At 41.1% G+C, this 11,128-nt stretch overlaps 1 protein-coding gene across 8 annotated transcripts in view; it reads right to left on the bottom strand.

The window, feature by feature from the left end:
• Positions 1-6,809: 6,809 nt before the first annotated feature.
• diaph2 (diaphanous-related formin 2) overlaps positions 6,810-11,128 on the bottom strand; it is a 367,696-nt gene continuing 363,377 nt past the window's right edge. For all 8 annotated transcript variants that reach the window (XM_086301138.1, XM_086301187.1, XM_086301178.1 and 5 more), the window contains one exon: positions 6,810-10,552. In XM_086301138.1, the coding sequence (XP_086157264.1) occupies positions 10,414-10,552 (139 nt within the window). In that variant the 3' untranslated portion in view covers positions 6,810-10,413. The remainder of the gene's footprint in view (positions 10,553-11,128) is intronic.

Below are 11,128 nucleotides of genomic sequence, written 5' to 3'. Positions count from 1 at the left end.
CATGCATTCGTGGGGTCAACCCTTTTATCCTCGTCTTTCAGTGCTGAGTGCGTGAGTGTTTGTGTGTTTCTGCATTCTCCGCAGGGACTATTTCAGTTGAGGGCAAAGAACACAGAGAAACTTTGAAAGAGCTTTTATGTACTTTTGAGTGAAATGATCCTAAGAAAGGCTTTTTATAAAAATACTTTTATTCAGGCTTCCACATCCAGAAGGGCACTTACTCAATTACCAAGCTCCCTTCTTTCCTTTTTCCATCAATCCCGCCTCTATTCTTAGGCCTGTGTCTGCGTTGTGTGTGGAGGCACTGCTATGGGCAAAGAGCATGAGCTTAGTAGTAAGCTATGTAGGGCATGTCAGTGAGTATACAGTGAGTCAGTCATTTGAAACCACTCTTTGGTCATATTGTAACTTCAAAAGATCACACAGCTAGAAAAAACATATTTGATTACTAATCTTGGTTTTGTTGGCTATTTTTAAAGCAAGCATTTAACGGTCTTTTGTTTTTTTGCTTTACTTTTAAAAGAAATCCTTTGATGTAAAACACTGGCTGTGGTAAAATATGGCATGTACAGATAAGGCTGATACTGTATGACAAGCCAACTGAATGAGAGGTAAACTCATTCTGTCTCCCTCACTTTCGCATCTCAGCTCTCTTTTAACTGCAGCCTTGTCACTCAGTAGCCTGAAAGGCAAGACCTCATACAGGTTTGACAGATAAAAGTCTCCTCACTTCATTGCTGTTTGACATTTTTACCTCCAAGAAAAGTTTCGGCACTTCTCCTCCCTTTCTTTTTCTCCTTCCATCTCATAAACACACACGCATACCTCGATGTGAGTCCGTCTTCTCTCCTCCTGTCCATCTGCCTGGCAAAATGGGGCGTCAGACAAAGGAGACGCAGGCTAACTCAGTGATCTGAATCAAATGGCAAGAAGAGGAGGGTAGCAGAGGAAAAGAGGAGTGATGGGTGCCAGGGAGGGAGCGCTGGAGATGTGAGAGACAGAAGGGTTGGATGGTGAAGAGAGGCATGAGGGGCTAGATGTGAATTTTTTCTGACAGGTTGAAGTCTCCTCTGAGCTGACCCTCTCCCTGCTGGGAGACATGTCTCCTGAGTGGGGTGAGGCAGGAAGAAAAAGCAGAAGACATACAGTAAGGTGAAGCAATGAACTGTGATCATGGAAATGCCACGCTGAATGCAGGAGTACCAGCAGTTCTCATCTGTGGGCATGCAGTATAATAATTTGATCCATTGCAAAGCACACACTCCTGCAAGAATATTTCTGTATTAAATTCACCACTTTCGGTATATTCTGCCATCACTCAACGTCAGGCAGGATTGTTGGACACAGTGCTAGTGCAGCCATTGAAGCTTAGCGAGGCAAAAGATACATCTGCTGTCTAGGTCATTTTACATTTTCATGTACTCAGAACAAACAAACAAACAAATAAAAAAGATGTATTGATTTATAAGTAGTAAAACTCTGGGACTGGAGTGGGAAAACTGCAGAAACACAGTGATAAGTGACTTCCAGTGACTCCAAGGCCGACAGGGGAAAAAGAGAGAGAGATAGAGGGCAGATCTGGGGAGAATGCTTGTACGTCTGCAAGTGAACAACACAGGAGTGAAAAATGTTTTACAGTCAGATAGTTGGAGGCACTCATACATCTGAATCTGGGTGCTGAGTAAGTCGGAGTACTTTTCTATGCAGTGGTGTGCTGGGGGAGCAGCACAGCAAAGAAGGACTCATCCAGGCTGGAGAAACTGATCAGGAGGGCTAGCTCTGTGGTCGGCATGAAGCTGGACACTCTGGTGACAGTGGCAGAGAAAAGGACATTAAAGAAACTGATGGACATTATGAACAATGCTGGGCATCCTCTGCACACGGCCATAAACAACCAGAAGAGTCTGTTCAGTGACAGGTTGCTTCTCCCCAAGACAAGAACTAACAGACTTAAAAACTCCTTTGTCCCACACGCCATCAGACTGTTTAACTCCTCTCTGGAGGGGAGAGGGAGGGGAGACAGGAGGACAAAGGAGGGGGGAACAACTAAGCTGTAGTGCCTCTTCACCTCACTGTGCAATACCTTTTGTGCAATACTTTTGTAAATAGTCAACAGTGCAATAGACTCAATACTTGAAATGTGCAATTCACTTGTATTTTTATTTTTTATTCCTATTTATTCTATTTATCCCCTTCGTATATTTTATTTATATTTGTCTCTGTATTTATATATGTGTGTGTGTGTGTGTGTGTGTGTGTGTATGTATGTATGTATGTATGTATGTATGTATGTATGTATGTATGTGTATATATATATATATATATATATATATATATATATATATATATATATATATACATAACAATTCTGTAACTGTAACTTCGGTCGTTGCTGTGCTTTTTGGAAGTCGAATTTCCCAGAGGAACCCACCCGAGGGATTAATAAAGTTCTATCTTATCTTATCTTATCTTAAGTCAAAGAAGAGAGCAGACAGCGTTATTGCATAGAAGCCAGTTCATTATACGGCTCAGGGAATTAAGTCCATCTGTTTTTGTCAAAAGTGCCAAAACATTCCATTGTTTTAATGTTGGTTTAATTTCTTTGTGACTTGAAGAATTTTTTTGCAGTGTTGGCCAAACAAAACAAGCAGCTGAAAACAAGCAGCTGAAAACAAGCAGCTGAAAACAAGCAGCTGAAAACATCACCTTGGCCTTTTAAATTGTTGATAAAGAAAAATAATCTTTAGTTGCAACTCCTATTCCACATGGCTACAGTCATAGCACCTGTGCCAAACTGTTCTTTAGCACAGTGGTGCTCTGACATTTACCCATAGACTGTATATAAAAGATGGACACACCCTGGGACATATTTACACGACATCACCCCCACTAAAGTTTGCAGTTAGGTATCTGCTGATGCATGCATGCATGCATGCATGCAAACACACTTTATGGGTGCAACATCGTAAAGAGCACAGACTTCTTGAAGTGGTTATAGTACAATTAATCACAAATAACCACATTAAAAATGCTCTGATGGCCAGCTGCACCATGAATACAGACCAGAGTTCCAACAGTGACTTGAATTGGTGGATACGAGGCTTAGCAGATAGCTAGCTATATGACTACCCCTGTTGGCAACCACCTGTCACCTGTGCCTACTAATGACTTAGCCTTAAGACTAAAACAAAATCATTTTGAAATATAAATAATAAAACCTTTGATGCAGCATGCTGTAGTAAGTTTTATTTTAACTTTTATTTTCTCTGTTCGGAGCCATGAGGAATGCCACCTCATGGCTTTGTATGAAAATTCCACAGTGATTTCGTCGTTTTTATGGTCAATTTTTCTTTCACCGTTTCTGTGACGCAGCATGCAGTTTTCCACAAGTTTCTTCATTTATGTGCCCATAAAGCATGAACAGTAGTTTTCTTTTCAGCAAAAAAATGACTCCCGCTAGATTATTACCCTGATTTCCCCTAGGCTCCACACACATATTAGGTAATATAATCACACAGCTTTTAAGTCTTTCTGATAGTTACTGGATTAAAGGAATCAATTTCTGATAATGAAGGGGTCTTTGGGATTGTGGAGTTTTAAATGCTCAGAAAAATTTATTCACTGCTTAACAGCCCTTCCAACAAATGTAATAGAAATGCCTTTTGGGCAATTATATTACATTATGAATTTGTAGCGGGCAGCACGGTGGTTAGCACTGTTGCTGCACAGCAAGAAGGTCCTGAGTTCAATTCCACCATCAGGTCTTTCTGTGTGGAGTTTGCATGTTCTCCCCGTGTTTGCGTGGGTTCTCTCCGGGTACTCCGGCTTCCTCCCACCGTCCAAAGACATGCAGCTTGTGGGGATAGGTTAATTGGAAAATCCAAATTGCCACTAGGAGTGAATGTGAGTGCGAATGGTTGTCTGTCCCTGTGTGTTGACCCTGCGACAGACTAGCGACCTGTCCAGGGTGTACCCCGCCTCTCGCCCTATGACAGCTGGGATAGGCTCCAGCGCCCCCCGCGACCCTGAAAAGGATAAGCGGAAGCGAATGAATGAATTTGTAGCTACACAGTTTGGCCACTATGTTCAATTATAGCATATATATATATATGCTTTATATTAATCATAAACGTAGTATCTGGGTCTGAGGAGGAAAGCCTTTGAACGAGTGCCTTAAAACAGCCTCTTTGTCCTCATAGCCAGCAGGTGGTGACACTCAAGATTATGTTTGGGAAAATTAACCATCTCACTTGATTCTTTAACTTTGTAAACATTCTCCTGAATGGTTTTTGGTCCCAGTCTCTGCTTTTCACTCTTATTCAGCATCAAATTATTTTAATTTGAAAAACTTATGTTCCCATTTAAAGTGAAATAAAAAAAAAATCCAGGGCACTGTGAGCATACAGTGCACACATTTCTTAGTCAGCTCCACCTCCACTGCAGCTGGTTTAGTATTTGGTTGTATTCAAAGACACTGGGAGGAGACAGCTGTTCAGTTCTCTCGATAAGTAAGACTTTTTATCCCGTTGTTCACCAGCATCCCAGTTACTGTCGCAGTCAAAAACGTTTACACTTTGTTAATCAAAACTTTAGTTTGCAGTAGCGCTCCTGCTAGCTATTGCCCTTTCATTCAAGTAGTTTACATATCAATGTGCAGTCTATGCTCACGTAGCAGAACAGCGGGTAAAGACAAAGTACCATTGGCATCATATTTAAGTTTAGCTTCTAAACAGTGCAAAGCTGATGACTCCCATCCTGTTGAGTTAAAAGAAAATAGGCACCATAACATAAACTGTCGTTACAAGAATATGCTGTGTTTTCTTAAAATGCATTTTTCGGTGCAGCACTACTGTGATGGTCACATTAACTGTAAGTCTTACATGCTCATGACACTGAGCTGTTAATGGCAAATACACCAAGACAAATGTGCAATGCTGCTCAAGCTGCAAAGTACCAAACAGGCCTATAGGTAGAGTTGTTCCTTTCACAAATGGCACACACCTGCAGAACATTAGACAAGTAAATTCTTTTACAGGCAAATTTATTTAGACACCCATGCACCCTGGACATGCATGCATTTTATCAAAGTGCCATGGTTAAGCGCAAAGTGCTGCTTGAATAAGATTTCTCCTCAGACAGAATTAGCTCAGGTAAGGAGGGAATCGTTACTGCCTGCTTTGTCTCATCTCCATAATGTTTGCGTATTCCATTAGGCGGAAATGCGAAATGAAACATAATTATGTTGTATTCCCGCTGACAACTGATCTGTCACAGAGTGCATTAGAAACACGACTGTGAATAGCGTGAAGAAAGAAGGTGGCGAGAGAGAAAAAACTTGTGTGGGCCAGGCTCATCTCTCAGAGTTTGACAAGGCTACTTACCTGGAGGTTGTAAAAAAGAAAACAGGATAAAAAAATAAGTAATACCTGCCACATCCACACAACTGTACCCCTAAGCTCATTAGACAAACACACTTCTAGTATCTCATTTCCAGTTCTACCGCCCCGGCCATGACAGATCTCTCAGCCCGGTACAAAGCGCAATTATACCGAACTAGACAAATATAGCAAGAGGGTATAATAATTCTGAATCACCTCGAAAGTCAAGAAGATAAAAAAGCTGTTCTTCTTATGGTTGCAGTGCTGGTGCCTCGTAAGGAACTAGGTTGGCCTTCTTTAGCACTTGCAGCCAAGTACAAATTAACCTCCCTAGATCAACAATAAACCTAATTAGAGTTGTGTTCTGCAGCACACATCTCTAAACACAGATCACAGCTTGCTGAGAGATGAATCTCCATCTGTCTGGCTGCACACTGGGAGGAGAAGAGGCTCAGAGAAGATCAGTCCCAAGACACGTCGAGAGAAGCGTCGCGCATTTCTGTGTGCGAGTGCACACGAGGAGCGGGAGAGAGCTCCTTGTGACCCGAGGTATACTCACAGATGTCAGCCCTTATTTTATGATGTCGTGCTGCAGCTGGGATGTGGGACATGGCACATGCAGGGAGAACACGCCATTACATGTGAGCAGACAGCAGGTGGTGGTCGGTGGGCTGTAAAGCAAACGGTTAGGACAGGAGCAGCCCTGCCCTGCAATTCGACGCTCGCTAGTGAGACTCGTACAGACTGACACAAACTGATCGCACGGGAACACATCATGGAGAGTTCATTTTTTCCATAAATTGCTGCTCTAAAAAAAAAAAAAAGACTCTTATTAACTTTAAAGTCAAACTGCCTAACACAGATTTAAACTGCAAATTTTGTTTTGACTGCCTATAAAAGATGAAATTCCAGAGAAAATGTTTCCCCGGCTTACAAATTAAAATTCTTTAGTATCAAATAATAAACAAATTATTGGTTTGCTACCCTGATTTTCCCCGTTGTCTAACATAGGTGGAGATAAGCTGAAGTCACAGTAGAGAGAAACGTCTGCAAAATGATTAAAATGAGAAGAATTCTTTGAAATGTGTTTTCAGACACTAGTAATTTCCCTAAGCTGCCATTAGACATGACAGCATTATCACTTTGCCTTTGACACTGTGCAAGATAAAGCAGCGAGGACACAGAGGTCCAAATATGTTGCTTTTATAGGTAGGAGCTGTCTCATTTATCATGTACTAAAACCTGGAGCTCTCTGTAAGCTCTGTCCATAAGTCAGAGGAGCAGGTATCTTCTGCCGTGCTATAAAATGAACCGAAGATGTAATTTTAGACCCAAGTACAGCAAGACAAAAGGTGAAGACTTGATCAAGAAATACTTGTGACGTGTGAATACAAAAAAACTACTGGCAAAAGAAGAAGAGACAAAGACGCGCACAGAAATTTGTTTATATAACAAAGTGGTTATTATTTAGTATCATATTCCAGTACATAGTTTATGGAAGGACAGTGTGCATAACCATTTTGCTTCTTCATGTTTCTAAGGATACAAATAAACTTAAAATGTTACAAATATAAATGTTTCTTATGACAATAAAACATACTCGGTGACAACAAGAAAGGTAGGCAGGGATATGGCAGCTTACACACCATGGTTGGACAGGGTTTGTCAACAGTTATGAACATTGTTTGTTGATTCAGCCACAATTGTTCTTCCACAAATCAATAGTAAGCGCTAACAAAGTCGGAAAGAACTGGATATGTGGCAGCTGGGAACTATTTACCAAAAGAAATGCTTTGCAAATAGTTCACTCTGTTAGTGGCAATGTTGTATTTACGAATCTTAAACAAATCTTTCTCCGCCTGAGCAGAATAACTTGTGAGGTAAAGTGCGCAGTCAGTGAGTGTAAGTAACATTTCAAACTTTTCATTTAATCACTTGCCACTGCAGAGAAATGGCACCTTTACCTTTATACCCCTGCCTCGCCATTCTTACCATTACAATGAGAACACCATCAGCTGAGGTTTGTTAGTAACAACCAGTAAGAGGATGGGCCGATATGCTGATTTCTACAATAACACGGCAGACCAATTCGGGTTCATTGTCAATGGACTCTCTACTATTCTTCTAGGAAAAAACACATTATTCTGAATATTCTACGAGATGGTGTGGGGGAGAAACACATGAATCACTCACAGGGACGATGGAAATGTTGTCGTTGTAGAAGCGTCTTGTTTTCACTCATTGTTATCATTCAAAAACAAAAACGTATTCAAGGTGAACACTGATGATCTGGAACTTCTATAATGGCAAACAGTGTAGCGCTTAGCTCAGCACGGTGCACATCAGAATCATTACAAAACAGATTTTTAAATGACATCTCTAAAAAGATGCACCAGTGTTTTGATAAGAAATAACACTTGACTATCATAATAACATCAAATTTCCTACTCTGAATGACTTAATTGGATCAAAGTTGAAATAACAATTACAGTTTTAGAAAAGCTTTTGTCTGTACAGTCTTTTTCATAGTTTAGAGAAAAAAAGCTAAACAAACACTTGTGGAAGAAAGTTGTTTAAAATGAGCAAAAAAAAGAATAATTCAGTCAAATTTTGTGAGAAAAACATACTGTTACTGCTGACCGCAAACCACTTGTTGTTTTAGCATACACAGTATCCAATCATAAAGCACTAAATATCACTGTAGTTGGACGACTGATAAAACAATAGCTGTTATTAATTGCTTGAAACTGTGCTGAGGGCAAAGGGCAAGTTTCTACTAGAAAGGGAAGAAAAATCACAGCAATCTCTGCGCTGTGTGCAACACGTCTTTAAAACTGCCATCAATGCAGAAACCTCATTCTCTCTGCTTTCTCTGTATGACTGCTCAAACCTTATATTCAGAGGAGAATTAAATATGCAGACGTCTCAGAGTATTGTGGGTGCACCTTGAGCCGAGATGATGTGTAAAATTGCATTTTTAGAAGTGCGCAGGCTGGGAGAGGAGGCATCATGAAACAGACACATCATAAGCTGCACTGGCAGATTGTTTAAATGAAAAAAATCTCCATCTATTCAGCCCAGGAGTCGAGCACATGGAATCCTATTTTGCCCGAGTTCCTGTTCCGATTACTGAGCTGGCATGGTGCACACAGACGATTGCCCCACACAGAAACACACAGACACACAAAGCCTACAGCTGAGTTCTGTTATTAGTATGGTAACCTGTCTTAAGGTAAAATGATTGCTCGTGCCCTTAGTGCTGGGGAATCGGAGGGCGTTTGGAGACTCGCTTTCCAAGACAAGGATCATCTTGTCTACTGTGCCCCTCAGTCGATAATTCTGCTCGTGCCCGGTCTCCATGTGGATTCAGCGGTTGTTTTTAGTAGCATCTGCTTACAGTTTAGGGAAGTAAGGGAACAAGGGCCACCCTAGGCATGAATACATGAATAAATAGTTCACGTGAAACTGTGTGACAGTGAGCCCATACAGAGAAACAAGCTCACAGCAAAGTTTCAACTATCACGTACACAAACGCCACACACCAGGTGGCTGTTTGGAGGAGTTTGTCCAGGTAGAAGAATTACACAAATCCCACCTCTTGGTGGTCTTAAAACCCTGCTTGACCTCATACATTCAGTCAGATGAATTTAAATGTTTTGGAACCTACGAGGGATTTTACATATTTATATAAAATCATGTCTCATGTTCTACCAAATATATATTATGTTTTTCAGTTAGGTTTGGGAAAAGGTCAACATTTGGGATAAAACGGACCCTTTCACAAAGTTAACCACATGTTAGATTGCAAGCCTCGTTTTTGTTTTGTAGTCATAGAGACGAGTCCTACGTCAGGCACTGGTGACAGCACTGCCTTTCAGTAACTACTACAACAGGTTGCTTACATAAACACTTGTTATTTTAACCTGGTTCAAAATTTTTCCATAATTTCTTTCTTTCTTTTTCTGGAGATTCCAGTGTTTAAAAACCAAATGAAAGACAAAGTGCAAACCTTTTTACTGCTAGTTTACAGATAGATTAATTTTCGGCCTGTGCCTTTATTGTATTTCAAACAGATTAATAATAAAATGATGGTAATGTTGTCGTTTTTTTCCCTTGCTGAACACCTGATCACAGGAAAGGTCAAAAAGTTCATGTTAGCTCCTCCAGGCAGTTAGATGCATTTAAAAATGTGTCAGTCTCTCATGTTAGAAGCAAAAGCGACCTTGGGACAGATCAGCACCCAAAGGCAAAGTTAGATATTACACAACTAAAAATAAAATGCATCTTGTCAAAATGGAGATTACAGTTTCAAAATCCATGAGTCACAAGCTCTGAAATATCGGTACAGACGGGGGCCAGCTCTTGTGGCTTTGTGGTATATGCAATGAGCTGATTTACGGAGACAACTGGCTGTTGTGAAAACTGTCTTGATGTTGGTTGAAGGAGGTACTGGCAGTAAGAAATTTTAAACAGCTACTCCCTCTTTGATAAGAGCTTGGGGAGCTGCTCGAGAAAACATCAGCAGGTTGAAGGCTTGCCAACACGGGTGTTAAATCCCTGTTTTCCATTTAGAGGACAGCTGCCCCGCTGCTTGCTTGCAAAATAAAGGGTGTGTGGTATGTTCACGGGAATGAACGACTCTGCAGTCCTTCTTGGCATTAGTTCTTTCTTCAGTACGCTGCAATGTTCAATACATGTTTCACGTCAAATCTGAGTGTGAAGTATTTTGATTACAGAAGGATTTAAGTGGAAGGCTTAGACTTGCAAGAATGAAAATGGATTTTCAAACAATCAAAACGTTTCATTTCTCTGCAGTAACCTTAAAATGTATTGTTTTTAATATCAAACCAGCTAGAGAGGACAAACATTTAAAGTGATGAACAATTCTTGAATAAATATGTAAAACTGGATGAAAATGATTCTTCAGTTCTGTGTAGTTTCTTTAGGCTTGTTTGTTCTGTACTTGGTGCTGTGTGTATGTGGGATTCCTTGGAGTTTGTGTATGTGCCACAGTAAGGGGTGGTCTGTCCCTCTTTCAGATGTCTTCTAGGTCTCCTCCTCGCAGCCCTCTTTGGCACTTATCTAGCGTCTTATAGTAGGCGCGGGTGATCATCGAGCTTGGTGATTTGCGTTGTGCCGTGAGCGAGATCTTTCCAGGACTGCACGACGGTTGTCTGGTTAAAAAAAACAGGAAGACAAAGAATAAAAATACAAAATGTGAGAATCAGAAGGAACATGAAAGCGCTGGTACATTGATTCATACTAGCACAGGAGCTCAACCAAATCAAAGACAGAGGAGAAACGACGTGAAGAAAATCCAGGCTGATTGAGAGCAGAGCAGCAGGGAAGGAGGGAGGAACAGAAGAAGCTGCTGGAGTGGAGGTGCTTGTCTCTGGTGTCATAGTAACTCTATTCAGCTCCTGATCCAGACTTCCACTCAAGAGCCCCTCAACTATTCTCTCATCAGATGCAGCAAATGCACACTACACAAAGTAAATGCACCACGCACAAAAACTAATACCACTACAAAAATAGTATACATATGGCCTTTTTCCATTCAAGCCTGTGTGCTCTCTCCATCGTGACACGTTTCCACCGTGGCCTCCCTGCAGGGGACAGCTGCACTGCAACAAGCTGCTACGGAGGTGATAGCAGAGCCGCCCATGGCCAAACTACGTGGTGTCCTCACTGTCTTTAGTGGCTAAAATGTGCTGGAGATTAGAGAGACGTCCTCTGGTGTTCAACTGTCA

The sequence above is a fragment of the Aulonocara sp. 'chitande type north' Nkhata Bay genome, linkage group LG2 (genome assembly GCF_057382095.1).
Source record: "Aulonocara sp. 'chitande type north' Nkhata Bay isolate Kocher_YH1m ecotype deep benthic linkage group LG2, A_spYH_male_GT1.1, whole genome shotgun sequence".
NCBI lineage: Eukaryota > Metazoa > Chordata > Actinopteri > Cichliformes > Cichlidae > Aulonocara > Aulonocara sp. 'chitande type north' Nkhata Bay.
This window is presented reverse-complemented; position numbering and strand designations above follow the sequence as displayed.